This window comes from Stegostoma tigrinum, chromosome 42 (assembly GCF_030684315.1).
Source record: "Stegostoma tigrinum isolate sSteTig4 chromosome 42, sSteTig4.hap1, whole genome shotgun sequence".
NCBI classification, from domain to species: Eukaryota; Metazoa; Chordata; class Chondrichthyes; order Orectolobiformes; family Stegostomatidae; genus Stegostoma; species Stegostoma tigrinum.
The window spans coordinates 4,308,699-4,330,746 of record NC_081395.1 but is presented as its reverse complement, the minus strand read 5'-3'; the positions used below and the strand labels follow the sequence as shown (position 1 = coordinate 4,330,746).

Sequence of the window (22,048 nt, the reverse complement as noted above, 5' to 3'; positions counted from 1 at the left end):
CCTGCTGTGTTCATCCAGCCTCACACTTTGTTATCACTCTAAACACCATCTCTTTCTCTCTCAGTCCCTCACACTAAACACCACACAATCCACACCCATTCCACAAACCCCCATTCTAAATTCCACCCCCTCTCTAAACCCCTTCATTCCCTCTAAACCCCCTCACTCCGCCCTGATTAAGCCCCAATCACACTAAGCCTTTCCTCACCTTCATGCCCCTCTCCCCTAATTCCCAAACCCCTCACTAAAACCCCCACCCTCAACCCTGCCCATCCCCAAGCCTCTCCACACTGTAAGACCCACCCCACACTGTAAGCCACACCCACTTTTCATGCCCCTCCCCACACTGTGAGCCGCACTGCACATAGTAAGCTCCTCCCCACATGGCAAGCCCCTCCCCACACGGTGAGCCGCGTGCGGATAGTAATCCCCGCCCCACGCTGTAAGCCACACCCCTACGGCAGGACCCTCGCCTCCCTGTACTCCCTACCACACGCGAAGGGCCGGAGTGCCCATAGTAAGCCCCGCCCCACACTGTAAGCCACACCCCCACATGGTAAGCCCCGCCGCACACTGTAAGCCCCTCCCCACACTGCGTCGGCCTGCCCATAGTAAACTCCGCCCCACAATGTAAGCCACACCCCCACATGGTAAGCTCCACCCCACACAGTAAGCCCCGCCCCGCACGGTGTGCCGCACTGCACATAGTAAGCCCCACCCCCTACACACGGTAAGAGCCAACCAACCGTAAACCCCAACCCGCCATAAGCTCCGCCCCTTCCCACCCTAAGCCCCTCCCCCTCACGGTGAGCCTGTCTCTCCGGTTACCGGGTGGTGAAGCTGAGCAGACCTCCCCGACACACACCCTCACACACATTCCCCACCCCCACAGCCTGTGGGTGATGACTGGAGCCCGCCTCTTGCTGCTGAGCCCGGGATCCGTGTGAAAACCTCCCGCTCGCCCGCCGCCGGGCCGTAGGAAACACCGAGGCTTCGGAGCTGCAGGTAGGCCCGAGGCGGAGGGGTCTGGGGAATGTGCTGCAGGAATTACCCATTCACTCCCGATTAAACCACAGGATGGGTCACCATCCCTCACACAGAGAGAAAATAAACCCCCCACCCCCACGGACAAAACCAGACCCTGACACAGGGCTGTGGGTTACAACACCTTCACAGCCCCCACCCCACACACCCCCCACCCCACACACACCCCCCCACCGCACACACACCCCCCCCACCCCACCCCACCCCACACACACCCCCACCACACACAACCCCCCACCCCACACAACCGCCCACCCCACACACACCCCCACAACCCCCCACCCACACACACCCCCACCACCCCCCACCCACACACACCCCCACCCCACACACCCCCCACCACACACACACCCCCCACCCCACACAACCCCCCACCACACACACCCCCACCCCACACTCACCCCCCCACCACCCCACCCCACCCCACCCCACACACCTCCCACCCCACACACCTCCCACCCCACACACACACCCCCACCCCACCCCACCCCACCCCACCCACCCACACACCCCACCCCACCCCACCCACCCACACACCCCACCCCACCCACACACCCCACACACACCCCCCACCCCACACTCACCCCCCACCCCACCCCACACTCACCCCCCCACCCCACCCCACCCCACCCCACCCCACACCACCCCACCCCACACCACACACCCCCCACCCCACCCCACACACACCCCACCCCACCCCACACACACCCCACCCCACCCCACACACACCCCACCCCACCCCACACACACCCCACACCCCACCACCCCACCCCACACACACCCCCCACCCCACCACCCCACCCCACCCCACCACCCCACCCCACACACACCCCCCACCCCACCCCACCACCCCACCCCACCACCCCACCCCACCACCCCACCACCCCACCCCAACACCCCCCCACCCCACCACACCACCCCCCCACCCCACACACACCCCCCAACCCACCCCCCCACCCCACACTCACCCCCCCACCCCACACTCACCCCCCCACCCCACACTCGCCCCCCCACCCCACACTCGCCCCCCCACCCCACCCCACACTCGCCCCCCCCCACCCCACCCCACACTCGCCACCCCACACTCACCCCCCGCCCCACACCCCCGCCCCATACACCCCCGCCCCATACACCCCCGCCCCATACACACCCCCGCCCCATACACACCCCCGCCCCATACACCCCCCCACCCCAAACACCCCCCCACCCCAAACACCCGCTCACCATCACCCCCACCCCATACAGCCCCTCACCTTGACCCCCACCCCATACAGCCCCCCACCCCATACACCCCCTCACCCCATACACCCCCTCATCATCACCCGCGCCCCATACACCCCCCCACCCCATACAGCCCCACACCCCATACACCCCCTCATCATCACCCCCCGCCCCATACACCCCCTCATCATCACCCCCCGCCCCGTGCACCCCCCCGCCCCGTGCACCCCCCCCGCCCCGTGCACACACCCCCCCGCCCCGTGCGCACCCCCCCCGCCCCGTGCGCACCCCCCCCGCCCCGTGCGCACCCCCCCCGCCCCGTGCGCACCCCCCCCGCCCCGTGCGCACCCCCCCCCGCCCCCGTGCGCACCCCCCCCCGCCCCGTGCGCACCCACACCCGCCCCGTGCGCACCCACCCCGCCCCGTGCGCACCCCCCCGCCCCGTGCGCACCCCCCCCCGCCCCGTGCGCACCCCCCCCCGCCCCGTGCGCACCCCCCCCCCGCCCCGTACGCACACCCCCCGCCCCGTACGCACACCCCCCCGCCCCGCCCCGTACACCCCCCGCCCCGCCCCGTACACCCCCCCCGCCCCGCCCCGTACACCCCCCCCCCGCCCCGTACACCCCCCCCCGCCCCGTACACCCCCCCCGCCCCGCCCCGTACACCCCCCCCGCCCCGCCCCGTACACCCCCCCCGCCCCGTACACCCCCCCCGCCCCGTACACCCCCCCCGCCCCGTACACCCAACCCCCGCCCCGTACACCCAACCCCCGCCCCGTACACCCAACCCCGCCCCGTACACCCAACCCCGCCCCGTACACCCAACCCCGCCCCGTACACCCAACCCCTAACACTCCCACGCCCTACACCCCCTCACCATCACCCCTACCCCAAACATCCCACCCCATACACCCCACCCCATACACCCCACCCCATACACCCCACCCCATACACCCCACCCCATACACCCCCCCTTACACCCCCCCGCCCCTTACACCACCCCGCCCCTTACACCCCCCCGCCCGTTACACCCCCCCGCCCGTTACACCCCCCCGCCCGTTACACCCCCACGGCCCGTTACACCCCCCCGCCACATACACCCCCCCGCCACATACACCCCCCCGCCCCATACACCCCCCGCCCCATACAGCCCCTCACCATCACCCCCACCCCATACACTCCCTCACCCCATACACTCCCTCACCCCATACACTCCTTCACCATCACCCCCACCCCATACACCCCCCCACCTCATACACCCCCCCAACTCATACACCCCCCCACCATCACCCCCACCCCATACACCCCCCCACCCCATACACCCCCCCACCCCATACACCCCATACACCCCATACACCCCCCCCACCCCATACACCCCCCCCACCCCATACACCCCCCCCACCCCATACACCCTCCACCATCACCCCCACCCCATACAACCCCACCTATACACCCACCACCCCATACACCCCCTCACCTTGACCCCACCCCATACAGCCCCTCACCGTGACCCCACCCCATACAGCCCCCCACCCCATACAGCCCCCCACCCCATACACCAACTCATCATCACCCCCGCCCCGTACACGCCCCCCCGCCCCGTACACCCCCCCCCGCCCCGTACACCCCCCCCGCCCCGCACACCCCCCCGCACACCCCCCCCGCCCCGTACACTCCCCCCCGCCCCATACACCCCCCCCGCCCCGTACACCCCCCCCGCCCCGTACACCCCCCCCGCCCCGTACACCCCCCCCCCGCCCCGTACACCCCCCCCCGCCCCGTACACCCCCCTCCGCCCCGTACACCCCCCTCCGCCCCGTACACCCCCCCCCGCCCCGTACGCCCCCCCCGCCCCGTACACCCCCCCCCCCGCCCCGTACGCCCCCCCCGCCCCGTACGCCCCCCCCGCCCCGTACGCCCCCCCCCGCCCCGTACACCCCCCCCCCCGCCCCGTACACCCCCCCCCCCGCCCCGTACACCCCCCCCGCACACTCCCCCCGCCCCGCACACTCCCCCCGCCCCGTACACTCCCCCCGCCCCGTACACTCCCCCCCGCCCCGTACACTCCCCCCCCGCCCCGTATACCCCCCCCCGCCCCGTATACCCCCCCCGCCCCGTATACCCCCCCCGCGCACCCCCCCGCCCCATACACCCCCCCCCGTACACCCCCCCCCGCCCCGTACACCGCCCCGCCCCGCCCCGCCCCGTACACACCCCCCCCGCCCCGTACACACCCCCCCCGCCCCGTACACCCCCCCCGCCCCGTACACCCCCCCCCGCCCCGTACACCCCCCTCCGCCCCGTACACCCCCCCCCGCCCCGTACACCCCCCCCGCCCCGTACACCCCCCCCCGCCCCGTACACCCCCCCCCGCCCCGTACACCCCCCCCCCGCCCCGTACACCCCCCCCCCGCCCCGTACACCCCCCCCCGCCCCGTACACCCCCCCCGCCCCGTACACCCCCCCCGCCCCGTACACCCCCACCCCGCCCCGTACACCCCCACCCCGCCCCGTACACCCCCACCCCGCCCCGTACACCCCCACCCCATCACCCCCACCCCATCACCCCCACCCCATCACCCTCCCCCACCCCCACCCCCACCCCATACACCCCCACCCCCACCCCATACACCCCCACCCCCACCCCATACACCCCCACCCCATACATCCCCACCCCCACCCCCACCCCATACACCCCCACCCCATACATCCCCACCCCCACCCCCACCCCATACACCCCCACCCCCACCCCCACCCCCACCCCCACCCCCACCCCCACCCCAAACACCCCCCCACCCCAAACACCCCCCCACCCCAAACACCCCCCCACCCCAAACAACCCCCCACCCCAAACAACCCCCACCCCAAACAACCCCCACCCCAAACAACCCCCACCCCAAACACCCGCTCACCATCACCCCCACCCCAAACACCCGCTCACCATCACCCCCACCCCATACAACCCCACCCATACACCCACCACCCCATACACCCCCTCACCTTGACCCCCGCCCCATACTCCCCCCGCCCCATACTCCCCCCGCCCCATAATCCCCCCGCCCCATAATCCCCCCGCCCCATACACACCCTCACTATACACCCCCACCCCGTACACCCCCTCACCATCACCCCCACCCCATACACGCCCTCACCATCACCCCCACCCCATACACGCCCTCACCATCACCCCCCACCCCATACACCCCCCGCCCCATACACCCTCCACCCCATACTCCCTCCACCCCATACACCCTCCACCCCATATACCCCCTCACCATCACTCCCACCCCATACACCCCCCCCACCCCATACACCCCCCCCACCCCATACACCCCCCCCACCCCATACACCCCCCCTACCCCATACACCCCCTACCCCATACAGCCCCTCACCATCACTCCCACCCCATACAACCCCACCTATACACCCACCACCCCATACACCCCCTCACCTTGACCCCCACCCCCACCCCATATACCCCCTCACCATCACTCCCACCCCGTACACCCCCCCACCCCGTACACCCCCTCCACATCCCCCCCCGTACACCCCCTCACAATTACCCCACCACCCCATACACTCCCTCACCATCACCCCCCACCCCATGCACCCCCCCACCCCATGCACCCCCCCACCCCATGCACACCCCCTCACCATCCCCCCCCCCAGATACCCCCCACCCCATATACCCCCCACCCCATATACCCTAACCCCACCCACCCCCCACCCACCCCCCACCCACCCACACACCTCCCCACCCACACACACACCTCCCCACCCACACACACACCTCCCCACCCACACACACACACCCCCCCCACCCCACACACCCCCTGCCCCACACACCCCCCCGCCCCACACACCCCCTCGCCCCACACACCCCCTCGCCCCACACACTCCCTCACCATCATCCCCACCCATACACCCCCTCACCATCACCCCCACCCCATACACGCCCTCACCATCACCCCCACCCCATACACGCCCTCACCATCACCCCCCACCCCATACACCCCCCGCCCCATACACCCTCCACCCCATACTCCCTCCACCCCATACACCCTCCACCCCATATACCCCCTCACCATCACTCCCACCCCATACACCCCCCCCACCCCATACACCCCCCCCACCCCATACACCCCCCCCACCCCATACACCCCCCCCACCCCATACACCCCCCCTACCCCATACACCCCCTACCCCATACAGCCCCTCACCATCACTCCCACCCCATACAACCCCACCTATACACCCACCACCCCATACACCCCCTCACCTTGACCCCCACCCCCACCCCATATACCCCCTCACCATCACTCCCACCCCGTACACCCCCCCCACCCCGTACACCCCCTCCACATCCCCCCCCGTACACCCCCTCACAATTACCCCACCACCCCATACACTCCCTCACCATCACCCCCCACCCCATGCACCCCCCCACCCCATGCACACCCCCTCACCATCCCCCCCCCAGATACCCCCCACCCCATATACCCCCCACCCCATATACCCTAACCCCACCCACCCCCCACCCACCCACACACCTCCCCACCCACACACACACCTCCCCACCCACACACACACCTCCCCACCCACACACACACACCCCCCCACCCCACACACCCCCTGCCCCACACACCCCCCCGCCCCACACACCCCCTCGCCCCACACACCCCCTCGCCCCACACACTCCCTCACCATCATCCCCACCCATACACCCCCTCACTATCACCCCAGCCCCATCCACCCCCCACCCCATACACCCCCCACCCCATACACCCCCCACCCCATACACCCCCTCACCATTACATCCACCCACCCCTTACACCCCCTCACCATTACACCCACCCACCCCTTACACCACCCACCCCATACACCACCCAGCCCATACCCCACCCAGCCCATACCCTCCCTCACGATTACCCCCCCACCCCGTTCACCATCACCCCCTCACCTTACACACCCCACCCCATACACTCCTTCACCATCATCCCCTCACCATGCACCCCCCTCCCCATCACCCCCACCCCATACACACCCAACTCCAAACAACCCCACCCCCCACGGACAAAATCAGACCTTGACACAGGGCGGTGAGTTACAATATCTTCACAGCCCCCTCAGCAATTACAGCCCCCACCACCCCCATACACCACCTCACCATCACCCCCACCCCTCACCCCCACCCCCACCATCACCTCCCGCCACATACACCCCCCCCACCCCTCACCGCATGCACCCCCACTCCATCAACCCCCACTCCCCTACCTCCCACCGTCACCCCCACCCCATTCACCCCCTATCCCTCACCATCACCCCCACTCCATACACCCCCTACCCCTCACTGTCACCCCCACCCTATACACCCCCTACCCCTCAGCATCACCCCTACCCATCACCCCCACCCCATACGCCCCCTACCCCTCACCATCACCCCCACCCCATACTCCCCCTACCCCTCACCATCACCCCCACCCCATTCACCCCCTACCCCTCGCCATCACCCCCACCCCATACACCCCCACCCCATACACCCCCACCCCATACACCCCCTCACCATCACCCCACCCCATACACCTACATCCCCCACCCCGTACACCCACACTCCATACACCCCCTCACCATCACCCCCACCCCATACACCCCCCACTCCATACACACCCCACTCCATACACCCCCTACCCCTCACTGTCACCCCCACCCCATACACCCCCTACCCCTCAGCATCACCCCCTACCCCTCACCATCACCCCCACCCCATACCCCCCTACCCCTCACCATCACCCCCACCCCATTCACCCCCTACCCCTCACCATCACCCCCACCCCATTCACCCCCTACCCCTCACCATCACCCCCACCCTATACACCCCCCACCCCATACACCTACATCCCCCACCCCGTACACCCACACCCCATTCACCCCCTCACCATCACCCCCACCCCATACACCACCCACCCCCCACTGTCACCCCCTGCACTCACCACCCCTCACCCCCACCCCCTGCACCCCCTGCACCCCCCACCCCCTGCACCCCCCGCACCCTGCACCCCCCGCACCCTGCACCCCCCGCACCCTGCACCCCCCTCACCCTGCACCCCCCTCACCCTGCACCCCCCTCACCCTGCACCCCCCTCACCCTGCACCCCCCCACCTTACACGCCCCACCCCATGCACCCCCCTCACCATGCACCCCCCTCACCATGCACCCCCCTCACCATGCACCCCCCTCACCATGCACCCCCCTCACCATCACCCCCACCCCATACACCCCCTCACCATCACCCCACCCCACACACCCCCCAACCCCCACCCTTTCACCCCCTTTAACCCTCCTTCACCCCCAACCCCCCTTCACCCCCCACTCCCCCTTCACCCCCCACTCCCCCTTCACCCCCCACTCCCCCTTCACCCCCCACTCCCCTTTCACCCCACCCCCTACTCCCCTTTCACCCCACCCCCTTCACCCTTCACCCCCCTTCACCCTTCACCCCCCTTCACCCTTCACCCCCCTTCACCACCCCCACCCCTTTCACCACCCCCACTCCTTTCACCCCCCCACTGTCACTCCCCATCATCCCCTCCACCCTCCTCACTGCCACCCCCTACACCCACACCCCATACACGCCCTACACCCCCCCACCCCCTACAGCCCCAACTTCTTTGATCCAAACTCCTTCTGTCTTGCTGCGTGAGGAGTTTCAAAGCCGTACTGGTCAGGAGGCGTAGAGCCAGAGCAGTTTGTAGTGTCCGCTGTAGGCTTTGTAAACAATCTCACCTTCAGGTCCCTGCTCCTGAATGGGTTCAACATTTCCTCTCGTACTAGAGGCAGTGAGGAGAGATAGCAGGAACTGCAGATGCTGGAGAATCTGAGATACCAAGGTGTGGAGCTGGATGAACACAGCAGGCCAAGCAGCATCAGAGGAGCAGGAAGGCTGACGTTTCGGGCCTATCAGAAATCATTTTCTGATGAAGGGTCTAGGTCCGAAACGTCAGCTTTCCTGCTCCTAAGATGCTGCTTGGCCTGCTGTGTTCATCCAGCTCCACGCTTTGTAGGAGGGAGGCTTCACATAGGGAGGGAAAATGATTGGAGACTATGGAACCATTAGATATAGGAGCAGAATCAGCCCATTCAGCCCATCCACGATTCAATCATGCCTGAGATTTTTCTCGAACCCCATTCCCCTGCCTTCTCCCTGTGATGTTACAATTGTTCCCGTCAGAGAGGCAAGGTTTCGGGGCGAGGGCTGAATCAAGACATTCAGCATCAGGAAGGGGGTCTGTTGGATCCAATCAGCGAGGGAGAGACCATTCCCAACAGTTGACCACCAGACGGACTTGGATCGAAGAGAATTGCGAAAAAAACCCGAGGGAGGGGTGGAGATGAAGGGAATGTTTTATTTGGGCCAGTGATCCAGGGCGCGCTACCTGAAAGGGCAGTGGGACCACATTCGACAGGAACTTTCAGAAGTTGGGGGGAGGGGGGAATGTGGAGGAAATTTTGGGAAAGGAGGAATGTAACGGGATGGAGAACCAATTGGAGAGATCTGTCAGTGAGCTGGTGCTTTGGGGCTGAATGGCCTCCTTGTGTGCTGTGCAGGCCTGTGACCTTGAAGCACTTCCTGCTTACCGTGTGGCTGTTGTTTCTGGTGCCCAGGATTTACATCGGATTTGTTTCTCAGCTCAGACTGAGGGCAATGGCTGAAATGACAGCCTTGGAGACCATGATGGAGATGGGATTCTCCCGGAACAGAGCGTGAGTACATACGTGTGTGTGAGAGTGAGAGAGCACGTGTGTATGTCTGAGTCTGTGTGCACATTGTGTGCATGTGTGTGCGTGCGCACATGCATATAGTCTTTGGGCGCCTTATCACATTTTGAGGGGAGTGCAAGGTGCGTTAGCATTGATGGATGAGCACTAGGGACGGCTCACATTACTTGTTGGCCTCAGGACGACTCGAGCCCAAAGCCAGATTTCCTGCTTCCTCTCACGACTGGGGATGAAAACTTACAGCGTGCAGGAGGGAGGCCATCTCTGTCTCTCAAACCTGCAGCGAGAGGCTGTGTGTTGGTGGGGGAGGGATGTGACTGCAGGCTCAGTTGCCTGGCTGGATTCTCCTCAAGAGGGGGGCACTCCCTGGCGTTCTTCTGCTTGCTGTTACATCGGTTCCGTCCCCCACTTCTATGTTTCAGCGCAACCAGAATCCAGGATGTCAGAATGAGCCAACTACAGGCAGACATGGTGCTCCTGTGAAGTGAATCTCCGCAAGTACACAGCATTCATTAGCAGAACTTCCCACTAAATCAATAGCGAACTACCCAGGAGTGTCTATCAGATAAAACTTTCCTCCACACCACATGACGAGATATTAAAGACCGACATCCAAGAGCCAGGTTAAAGAGTTTGAATTGAAGGAGCCTCTGAAAGAAGAAAGAGAGGGAGGTGGAAAGGTTCATGGAAGTAATTCTCAAGCGAGGGGACCCTGGCAGCTGAAGGCACGTCTTCGAATGGCAGAGCAATGGGAGTGCTCAGAAGACCAGGATAGGGAGTAGGTGTAGGGGCCAGAGAGGGTGACAGAGATAGGGAGGGGGTGTAGGGGTCTGGAGGAAGTGACAGAGATAGGGAGGGGGTGTAGGGGCCTGGAGGAAGTGACAGAGATAGGGAGAGGTGTAAGAGCCGGATGGGGTGACAGAGTTGGGTGGGGGTGTAGGGGCCGTATGGGATGACAGAGATAGGGAGGGGGTCTAGGGGCCGGAGGGGGTTACAGAGATAGGGAGGGAGTGTAGGAGCCGGAGGGGGTTACAGAGATAGGGAGGGGGTCTAGGGGCCGGAGGGGGTTACAGAGATAGAGAGGGGTGTAGGGGCCTGAGGGGGTGACAGAGAAGGTGAGTGGTCGCTGAAGGAAGGAGTTGAAATTCGGATTAAGTTTATTTGTCGCTCGTTGACGAAGTGGGAACGCCAGCATGTATATTTTGTGGTAAATGTATCTATTCTGCCTGTTCCAGGGAAAAGGCTCTGGCACTATCTGGACATCAAGGAATTGAGAAAGCCATGGACTGGTACGGAATGGCCCACTCACTCCAGGGGTTGGCATCATTTTGGACAAAGGGTGAAGCTACAGCACTGCCCACAGCTATTGAACCTTGACAGGCTGCTGGAGGGCAGCGCCATATTGTTTGCGGCGGGCTGTATGGGTACACATCACCAGCTGTTATGCCAGGGGTCGCAGGGTCAGCGCCGAGGGAGTGGGCGCTGTCGCAGGGTCAGCGCCGAGGGAGCGGGCACTGTCACAGGGTCAGCGCCGAGGGATCCCCACGCTGACTGAGTGAGGTCCCAGAGGAAGGGAGGGGTGTAGTGACCAACGGCGGTACCAGACAGAGGGTTGGGACTAGGTGGGGTTTGAGGATGTGGATGCCATGTTGGTTGGCAGGGTGGGTGCCAGAGAAGAAGGGGTCTGGTTGCTGGGTGACAGGTTGCCAGGTAATGCTAACGAAGCCCTGTGTTTGCTCTCTCAGGCTGATCGAGCACGAAGATGACCCCACTCTAGACGAGCCATACGTGGCTCCTCAGGGAGACGTCTTGGGAACGACAGAGAAACAGGAGAAGGGAGCTGCCGAGGTGACTTTTGAAGGTATGTGGAATTTCCATTTTCCCTCGGTGTGGCTGCTGGCTCAGGACTGTCCTGTCTCTCGGAAAGAAATATGTCAGTTACCTGTTACCTCAAGAACCTCAATTGCATGGTATTGATTGAGAAACGGGGTGAGTTCAGTCTGTTCAGCCAGGGCTTTGGGTTCAGAGCCCTCATTCTCGGAGTAAGTTTGAGGCAGGTACAATCAAGGGTCAGTGCTGAGGGAGCGGGCTCTGTCGGAGGGTCAGTGCTGAGGGAGCGGGCTCTGTCGGAGGGTCAGTGCTGAGGGAGCGGGCACTGTCGGAGGGTCAGTGCTGAGGGAGCACCGCACTGTCGGAGGGTCAGTGCTGAGGGAGCGGGCACTGTCGGAGGGTCAGCGCTGAGGGAGCGGGCGCTGTCGGAGGGTCAGCGCTGAGGGAGCGGGCACTGTTGAGGGTCAGCGCTGAGGGAGTGAGCACTGTTGGAGGGTCAGCGTTGAGGGAGCACCGCACTGTCAGAGGGTCAGTGCTGAGGGAGCGGGCACTGTCGGAGGGTCAGCACTGGGGGAGCGAGGATCATCTCAAGAGATGAGTGTTGAGACGGTCTCTGTGTGCTTCTGTTCCTGTGAGACAAGTTTGAGGAGGGGCTGAACGGCCTTGTGTTGTTGCGTTGTGATTCCTGAAGCGGTGGCTTGTGGACTGGTGTGCTCTCAGACGGACTAACCGTTCAGGCTCATTACTGTGAAAGGTAAATTCTGTTCTGACACTCAGCACTGACGCTGTGGCAGTGTCTCTGTGACGTCCAGCTGAGTCCTCTTCTTTGCCTCTTCCCGACAGAAAACTCCAGCCAAATCCAACGTAACACTTCCCTTTCTGAAGAGGAGAAGAAGGAGCAGCTTAGAAGGTAATCTGGCTCCCTGCCTGTGCACCATTCTCTGTAACTGTGTGCACCTTATTTTGGTCACCATTCGTTCCTGAAAACCCCAGTGGATACGTGCCCGACCTACCCAGCTTTCCTCATCGACACAGACCCCTTCATCCCAGGAATCAGCTGAATGTGCCTTCTCTGAGCTGCCTCCAATGCAATTATGTCCTCTTCTCAAATAACAGCACAAGAACTGTTCACCATACTCCAGGTGTGGTCTCACCAACACTCTTTACAATGCTCTGCCAGCTTTCTGTCTGCCGTCCCTGACAGGCCCCTCTTGTCTCCCGCTGCTGAGGCTCAGGACCTGCGAGGTATGTGGGCGGTTGGCTTCAAATCCTACCCTGGCAGCTGGTGAGATTCGAATTTATGGGCGAGCCCTGTCAATTACCTTTAACCCCCCACCCGCTTTGGTTCACCAAATGTCCATTTAGGGGGAGGAAATCTGCCTTCCTTCCCCGAACTGGCACACAGTGATGCCTGTCAACCCTGAACTGCTCCCGGAATACCCGAGAGCAACACTCAGATTCGGGGCAAGAAATTCCTATTTGTAATCCCAAACTAAACTAGTCCGGCCTGCCTGCTCCTGGCCCTATCCCTCCAAACCTCTCCTATTCATCTACTTATCCAAATGTCTTTTAAACGCTGTAACCATACCCACACCCACCACTTCCTCTGGAAGCTCATTCCACACACAGACCACTCTCTGCGTAATTTTTAAAAATTGCCGTTTGTGTCCTTTTAAAATCATTCCCCTCTCACCCGAGAAATGTCTTGGAATCCCCCACCATAGGGGGAAAAGACAGCTGCTAGTCACCTTATTCTAGACCCCTCATGATTTTGTTAATCTCTCTAAGGCCACCCCCGACCTCCTGCATGTGAAAAGCAACCCCAGCCCATCCAGCCTGTCTTTGTAACTCAAACCCTCCATTCCTGGCAACATGCTGGTAAATCTCTTCTGAGCCCTCTCTAGCTTAAGTAATTTTCTTCCTATAACAGAGCAATGTTTCCTCCTGTGAGAGGAACTAGAAAGGGGAGGGACTCGCCTCTTTAAAACAGTGATAACAGAAATCTTTGCAGTCAGGTCGTGATTTTCTTTTGGGGGTGGAGGGACTCTGTTCCTGAAAAGGCAGAGGAAGGGTCCCGATCCGAAAGGTCAGCCTTCCTGCCCCTCTGATGCTGCCTGGCCTGCTGTGTTCATCCAGCTCCTCACACTCTGTTATCTCTGACTCCGGCACAGTGGGTCTCGCTGTGTCTGTCGAAATAGACACCTTGTCTTTTTGAGACGGCAGTGCGTGGATGGAGGTTACAATTGGATTGGCCCACCCGTGACCATTTCCACAGGCAACAGAGACCTGAGGGGCCGAATAGCCTACTCCAGCACCTATTGTCCTGGTGCTCCATACTCATGTTTCAGTGTGCAAACATGAAAGCAGAGTTGGTGTAGTTAGGGTGCTCAGACACCAGATTTGGTCCCGTACTCCCGCGGCCAAATGTGACTCCCAGGGTGTCGGTTGGCACAGCCAGCGGCTGGTGGGATCTCACTGTGCGCCAGGTTAGAGAGGTGACTCCTTCCTGCACAAAGGAAATGCAGTCCCTACTCGAGCGTGAAGCTTCAGAGATGGGCAAAGGTGGGGAAGGGGCTGTGCAGGACGCAGGAAGCTTTCTATCGCTCAGCTGCCCTTGTGGTTGTTTGGGGGGGGAGGGTTGGGGTTTCCGGTCTGTACTGGCCCGAACGTTAAGCCTTGCTGTTAAACCCCTCCCCCCCCCCGCCCTCGCAGGCTGGAAGAGCTGATGAAGCAGCGGCAGCTAGAACGAGAGGAACGTGAGAAGAAGGATGAGATAGAGCGGGAGAAGCAGAGGAGGAAACAGGGCCAGGAGCTGTCGCTGATTCATCAGAAACTGCAGGAGGAGGAGATGAAGAAAATTGCCGAGGAGAGGCGGAAAGAGAAGCTGGAGGATATCAGAGCCAAGTGAGCCAGGGAACAGGTGGTGTGGGGGGGCTGTTGTGGAGTGCCCTGGGGCGGGATCCCATTTTGGAGCGCCCTGGGGTCAGGGGAACAGTAGAGGTGCTTTGTGGTTGGGGATGGTGGTGGATGGCCTGGGGCGGTGGGTAATTGTGCAGAGAGCAACGGTGGAGTGCCCCATGAGGGGTAATTGTGGAGTGTCCCCGGGAGGGGGTAGCGGTTGACTGACCCATGAGAGGTAATTGTGGAGAGTATCCCCAGGAGGGGTAATTGTGGAGAGTGTCCCCAGGAGGGGGTAACGGTAGACTGTCCCATGAGGGGTAATTGTGGAGAGTGTCCCCGGTTGGGGGTAACGGTGGAGTGCCCATGAGGGGTAATTGTGGAGAGTGTCCCCGGGAGGAAGTAACCGTGGAGTGTCCCATGAGGGGTAATAGTGGAGTGTGTCCCCGGGAGGGGGTAACGGTGGAGTGCCCAGGAGGGGTAATTGTGGACAGTGTCCCCAGGAGGGTTAATTGTGGAGAGTGTCCCCAGGAGGGGATAACGGTAGACTGTCCCATACGGGGTAATTGTGGAGAGTGTCCCTGGGAAGAAGTAACCGTAGAGTATCCCATGAGGGGTAATAGTGGAGTGTGTCCCCGGGAGGGGGTAACGGTTGACTGACCCATGAGGGGTAATTGTGGAGAGTGTCCCCAGGAGGGAGAATTGTGGAGTGTCCCCGGGAGGGGGTAACAGTGGAGTGTCTCATATGGGGTAATTGTGGAGTGTGTCCCCGGGAGGGGGTAACGGTGGAGTGTCCCTGGGAGGGGTAATTGTGGAGTGTCCCATGAGGGGTAATTGTGGAGTGTCCCTGGGAGGGGTAATTGTGGAGTGTCCCATGAGGGGTAATTGTGGAGAGTGTCCCCGGGAGGGGGTAACGGTGGAGTGTCTTGTTGGGGGGAGGCGTGGGTAATTGTGGAGGGGGTGCGTGGAGAGTATCCATGAGAGGGGGTTACAGCAGTGTGTCCCCAGCAGAGGGGTAACAGTGGCTGATGCAGAAATTAGCTACATAAGGGGCTACTGGATAAATACTTCAAAAGGAGAACTACACAAGACTTGGGCAGGGAGGGAGGGTAAGATTCAGGCCTAAGAATAGCTGGTGAGATCGTTCAGCACGGGCTGAGTGGGCAGAATGGCCTCCTCCTGTGCTGACTGGCTGAGCACTGGCTGACAGCTGCTGGTTTGTACTCTCTTCCTTCAGGCAAAGAGTTCGAGAGAAGATCGAAAGAGACAAAGCCGAGAGAGCCCTGAAGGTAACCGTCCTTGAGTTGTTCATCCTCTGGACTTTGGATCATCCTGTGGGTACAGGAACTTCCCTGGACCCCAATGCTGTCCTGACGGGGTGGTCTGTAAGTGTGTGTGCGTCTGTGTGTGTGCGTCTGTGTGTGTGCGTCTGTGTGTGTGCGTCTGTGTGTGTGCGTCTGTGTGTGTGCGTCTGTGTGTGTGCGTCTGTGTGTGTGTGTGTGTGTGTCTGTGTGTCCGCACGCAAGAGTGAGTGTGAGTGTGTGTGAGAGAGAGTGTGTGTGCGTCTGTGTGTGTGCGTCTGTGTGTGTGCGTGTGTGTGCGCGTGTGTGTGCGCGCGCGAGAGTGAGCGAGCATGTGTGTGTGTCTGAGAGAGAGGGAGTGAGATGTCGTTACATGAACATGCCTTGTGTGTAGGGCTTTCACCCCTAACTTGTGCGTTTTTTTTAATCATCTCCTCCCAAACCCGCACTGCCTGCACAGTTTGGTGGCAGGGGACCACCTGCTGCTCCCACAGTGCAGCCGACACCCGCAGTGCCTCAGTCCAGCACAGGGCCGCTGCCCAAACGGGAGTACGACGAATGCAGGTTACAGGTGAGGCAGCACTTTAGACTAGGTACAGGACTATGTGCTGTGTAGGGGCTGTGATGTACAGAGGGAGGGGCTGCTCATTGGGTTGGGGGGGGGAGGTTCGCGGTCAGAGCCAGTGGGGCATTTCTGTCGTTCCCTCCCTCGCCATGCTCGGACACGCTCTCCCACAGGGACCCGAAGTGGGTCGTTCCCCATCCCTCAGAGTGTGAGGTGTTGCCGTGCAATGGCACTGCCAAACAGCTGCTCCGTCATCTTCCAGATCACACTGTTCCCACTCCCCGCCTGAAAATCTCCCCCTGCCCCCAACCTGCGCCCCCACCTCCTCACTCTCAAAGCTAGAGACATTTCGTGCTTAAACACCTCCGTCGGCCTCAAAGTGCCCCCCGGGACAGTGTGCGCCCCACTCCTTCAGTGACCCCTCATCACCGGCCCAAGGGGCAGTGCGCTCCCTCCCTCAGTGTTTTCCCCCACCCCCACACCCAAACCCAGGACAGCACACTCTGACCCTCAGTGACCACCTCCCCAGGACAGTGTCCCCATGGGAGAGTGCGCCCCTTCCCTTGGCGTCCCCCCCCATGGGATGGTGCGCCCCCTCCCTTGGCGCGCCCCCCCCCCCCCCCCACGGGACGATGCACCCCTCCCCCCCACGGGACTGTGCCCTGTCTCCCCCAAGGGACGGTGCGCCCTCTCCCTCGGCGTTCCACCCCCCCACGGAACGGTGCGCCCTCTCCCTCGGCGTTCCCCCCCCCCCCACGGGACGGTGCGCCCCCTCCCTCGGCGTTCCCCCCCCCAACAGAACGGTGCGCCCTCTCCCTCGGCGTTCCACCCCCCCCCCCCCACGGGACGGTGCGTCCCCCACCACGGGACGGTGCACCCCCCCCCCCCCCCCCGGCGTCCCCCTCACGGGACTGTGCCCGTTCCCTCCCATGGGACGGTGCGCCCCCTCCCCCGGCGTTCTCCCCCCCCCCACGGGACGGTGCGCCCCCTCCCTCGGCGTTCCCCCCCCCACGGAACGGTGCGCCCTCTCCCTCGGCGTTCCCCCCCCCCCCACGGGACGGTGCGCCCCCTCCCTCGGCGTTCCCCCCCCCCACAGAACGGTGCGCCCTCTCCCTCGGCGTTCCACCCCCCCCCCCACGGGACGGTGCGTCCCCCACCACGGGACGGTGCACCCCCCCCCCCCCCCCGGCGTCCCCCTCACGGGACTGTGCCGTTCCCCCCCATGGGACGGTGCGCCCCCTCCCCCGGCGTTCTCCCCCCCCCCCCCCCCCCCCACGGGACGGTGCGCCCCCTCCCTCGGCGTTCCCCCCCCCACGGAACGGTGCGCCCCCTCCCTCGGCGTTCCCCCCCCCACGGAACGGTGCGCCCCCTCCCTCGGCGTCCCCCCCACGGAACGGTGCACCCCCACCCCCCTTGGCGTCCCCCCCACAGGACGGTGCGCCCCCCTCACCTTGGCGTCCCCTCCACGGGATGGTGCACCCCCCCCCCCCTCAGCGTGGTGAGAGGCTGGGTGAATATTCAGGGGAAATGGGATAGATTATGCTGGCATTGACAGGGATCTGAAAGGGCTCAGACAGGGTAGAGGCTGAGGGAATGTTTTCCGTCCGATTGGGTGGTTGGCTTAGTGGGTGGGGGGTGTGGTTTGGTTGTGGGACAGCATCAAGGTGGGGCCTAACAGGGGGTCCATCGATGAGCGAGGGGAGGGGACATTTTTTCATGGAGCGTGGTAAATCTCTGGAATTCTCCAGCTGGTGGAGGGTGTTTTGCTTTCATATAATGGGGATTGGGATTGGGGAATTTTTCAGGGTGGGGTAAGCGGGGGGACATTGAGGAAGGGGGGCACACACTGTCCCGGGGTGGGGTAAGTATGGGAACCTCAGGGAGGGGGTCTCACACTGTCCCGGGGTGGTGTGGGGGAGCACACTGAGGGAAGGGGGGGCACACACTCTCCTGGGGTGGTGTGGGGGACGGTGGGGACACTGAGGGAGGGTGTGGCACACACTGTCCTGGGGTGGTGTGGGGGAGGGGGCACACTGTCCCGGGGTGGTAGAGGGGAGCACACTGAGGGAGGGGGGCACACACTGCCCTGGGGTGCTGGAGGGGGTGACACTGAGGGAGGGGGCACACACTGTCCCAGGGTGGTGTGGGGGACGGGGTGGCACTGAGGGAGTGGGTGGCACACACTGTCCTGGGGTGGTGTGGAGGGGGGGGACACTGAAGGAGGGGGGCTGTCCCGGGCTGGGGTGTGGGGTAGGTTTCCCCCCTATGTGGGGCAGGGTGTGGCGTTTGGGCACTGTGCCCTCCCTGCGGACTGAGCGAATGCCCCGAGAGAGGGTCACACTGAGGGACAGTGGGTCAGTTTAGCGCGGGCTGTGATCTGGTACCTGTGCTGCGGTTTTCAGATCCGACTGTTAGATGGCTCCCAGCTCACACAGTCGTTCAAAAGCCGCGAGCAGCTGGCTGCCGTCAGACTGTACATCCAGCTGCAGCAGCAGGACGACTTAGGCAACTTCAACCTCATGACCTCTTTCCCACGTAAAGTTTTCTCAGAGGAGGACATGGAGAAACCTCTACAGGAGTTAGGTAAGGTGTGCGGAGCGAGCGACGAAGCAGTGTTATCATACAGCCCACCGACGGGCGGATGTACTGAGCTCTGAGTTCCCGACTCTCTCTTTGCTCGTTTCCATCAGCAGGACCCAGCTCTGTGAGAATTAACTGCACACTGACTCTCACTGTAATGCAGGCAGAGCTGGAAACCCCTTCTGGCACCGGTCACTCTCTCTGTCTGCCTCACGGGGTCAGGGAAACTGCAGGATTGGTCCCTGGTCCAGTGAGCGGCTAGAAATCAGCACTAATGCCCTCAGGTCAGTGCTGTGGGAGCTGGCACTGTCGGAGGGTCAGCACTGAGGGAGCCGGCACTGTCAGAGGGTCAGCACTGAGGGAGCGGGCACTGTCAGAGGGTCAGCGCTGAGGGAGCGGGCACTGTCGGAGGCTGTGCGCTGAGGGAGCGGGCACTGTCGGAGGGTCAGTGCTGAGGGAGTGGGCACTGTCGGAGGGTCAGTGCTGAGGGAGTGGGCACTGTTGGAGGATGTGCGCTGAGGGAGTGGGCACTGTCAGAGGGTCAGCGCTGAGAGAGCGGGCACTGTCAGAGGGTCAGCGCTGAGAGAGCGGGCACTGTCAGAGGGTCAGCGCTGAGGGAGCAGGCACTGTCAGAGGGTCAGCACTGAGGGAGCGGGCACTGTCAGAGGCTGTGCGCTGAGGGAGCGGGCACTGTCGGAGGCTGTGCGCTGAGGGAGCGGGAACTGTCGGAGGCTGTGCGCTGAGGGAGCGCCGCACTGTCAGAGGGTCAGTGCTGAGGGAGCGGGCACTGTCGGAGGGTCAGTGCTGAGGGAGTGGGCACTGTCGGAGGCTGTGCGCTGAGGGAGCGGGCACTGTCGGAGGGTCAGCACTGAGGGAGCGCCGCACTGTCAGAGGGTCAGTGCTGAGGGAGCGGGTGCTGTCGGAGGGTCAGTGCTGAGGGTGTGGGCACTGTCGGAGGCTGTGCGCTGAGGGAGCGGGCACTGTCGGAGGCTGTGCGCTGAGGGAGCGGGCACTGTCGGAGGCTGTGCGCTGAGGGAGCGCCGCACTGTCAGAGGGTCAGTGCTGAGGGAGCGGGCACTGTCGGAGGGTCAGTGCTGAGGGAGTGGGCACTGTCGGAGGCTGTGCGCTGAGGGAGCGGGCACTGTCGGAGGGTCAGCACTGGGGGAGCGCCGCACTGTCAGAGGGTCAGTGCTGAGGGAGTGGGCACTGTCGGAGGGTCAGTGCTGAGGGAGTGGGCACTGTCGGAGGGTCAGCGCTGAGGGAGCGGGCACTGTCGGAGGGTCAGTGCTGAGGGAGCGGGCACTGTCGGAGCACCGCATGGGCAGAGTGTCCGCGCTGTGGTAATTGTGTCTCGTAGATTTTATATTCTGCTCCTGTGAGTGTTTACACAGTGAATTAATGCAGTCCCTTGGTTTCTCCCCAGGCCTTGTTCCTTCTGCAGTCTTGTTTGTTTGCAAGAAATAAGCCAAGGCTTTGGGGGTGGGGTGCCGGGACCCCCACTCAATCCACCTTCCCTCACTGCAGCACTAAGCCTGTGGGGCGTCTGTTCCAAAACAAAATCTACAAAGTGGCTGATTGAGAGAGAGAGAACACGGAGGGAGAGCGAGTAAGAAGACGTGGACTTGATTCTCTTCCCTGATCTCAGCTCTTAGTAACACCGGGTGTGTGAGTGTGGCATCTGCAGTGCTTTACCTGTGTGAAAAATGCTGCCTTTATGCTCGCGATTTGTTTGTCTCAAGGTAATTTAAGAGAGAAATAAAGAGCTGTAAAATTTGGTTGGCCTTGGTAACTCTTGCTCTGATCTCTGTCCCCCCTTTTGTTTAATCCTCCTACTCCAGTTGACTTGTTCAGCTCACAGTACCGGGGAAGTTGTATTTTATCATTCTTTTCTGTTCTGATTGTTACTGTGTGGGCTCAGTAGTTATTGACTCGTCCCTAATTGCCCCTTGAGAAGGTGGTGTGGGAGCTGCCTTCCTGAACCGCTGCAGTCCATGTGCTGTGGATTGACCCACAATGTCCCTTAAGGAGGGAATTCCCGGATTCTGACCCAGGGACACTGACAGAAAGGCGATATACTTCCTGATAGCTTGTTAACATAATAGGCATTTACAGCACAGGACGAGGCCATTTGGCCTATTATTTGCAAACCTACTTCACCAAGAACTGACCATCATTTCCCAGGGTTTAGACTTGGATTTTATTGTCACGTGTACTAAGTATAGAAATACATGAGGACAGTGAAAAGAGAGGGTCACCATTTCCTGCCATCATCATGGTTACAAAGCCAGAATTAAATATTTGACAGAATCAAAACATAAAGGAAAACAAAAAGTCCCGATCTCAAACGCCAAAGCCCATCTCCGTAAATGTGCCTGGAATGCTCAGTCACAGGCCCAAGGCCAAGAGAGAGTGAGGAAGTCTAAAAGCTCTTTAATTTAAAACTTTAGGCACTGAGTTCCAGACTCCCAGGAAAAAAAAATCTCCTCAACTCTCCACTTAGCCTCTTTTCTTAAATCTACTTCCCCGAGTTAATACCCCTCGGCTAACTGAAAATGTGCCACCCTGTCTACTGTATCTGTGCCCCGTCTACGTCAACACAGCTGGGATGAAGAGAGTGGAGAGCGTTAAGTTCCTAGGAGTGGATGAGAATAGATAACCGACAACTGTCCTGGACTTCCCACATAGATCTGATGGCCAAGAAGGCACAACGGTGCCTCTTCTTCCTCTGGCGGCTCAGGAAATTTGGCATGTCCGTAAGGTCCCTCACTGAATCCCACAGATGCCCCAGTGAAAGCATTTAGTCCGGGTGCATAACAGCCTGGTACGGCAGCTG

General features: G+C 62.3%; 1 protein-coding gene across 4 annotated transcripts; it reads left to right on the top strand.

Moving 5' to 3' along the window:
• The first annotated feature begins 772 nt into the window (after nt 1-772).
• ubxn1 (UBX domain protein 1) lies at nt 773-20,990 on the top strand. 4 transcript variants are annotated; one of them, XM_059641522.1, is made up of 10 exons: nt 773-1,005; nt 9,953-10,026; nt 11,277-11,330; nt 11,787-11,902; nt 12,715-12,781; nt 14,584-14,775; nt 16,007-16,058; nt 16,531-16,641; nt 19,038-19,218; nt 20,639-20,990. In XM_059641522.1, exons 2-10 carry the CDS (start codon nt 9,968-9,970, stop codon nt 20,677-20,679), a joined length of 873 nt encoding a protein of 290 aa, XP_059497505.1. In that variant the 5' UTR covers nt 773-1,005; nt 9,953-9,967; the 3' UTR covers nt 20,680-20,990. The 4 variants fall into 4 exon arrangements, with proteins under 4 accessions (XP_059497505.1, XP_059497504.1, XP_059497503.1 ...); XM_059641521.1 differs by having other exon boundaries at nt 9,928-10,026; XM_059641520.1 differs by having other exon boundaries at nt 9,871-10,026.
• The last annotated feature ends 1,058 nt before the right edge of the window (nt 20,991-22,048 follow it).

Coding starts and splice junctions, on each gene's coding strand:
- ubxn1 (XM_059641522.1), top strand. CDS start 9,968: ATGGCTGAAATGACAGCCTTGGAGACCATGATGGAGATGGGATTCTCC. Junction 11,331..11,786: donor ATTGAGAAAGCCATGGACTG/GTACGGAATGGC, acceptor TTGCTCTCTCAG/GCTGATCGAGCACGAAGATG. Junction 16,642..19,037: donor ACGACGAATGCAGGTTACAG/GTGAGGCAGCAC, acceptor TGCGGTTTTCAG/ATCCGACTGTTAGATGGCTC.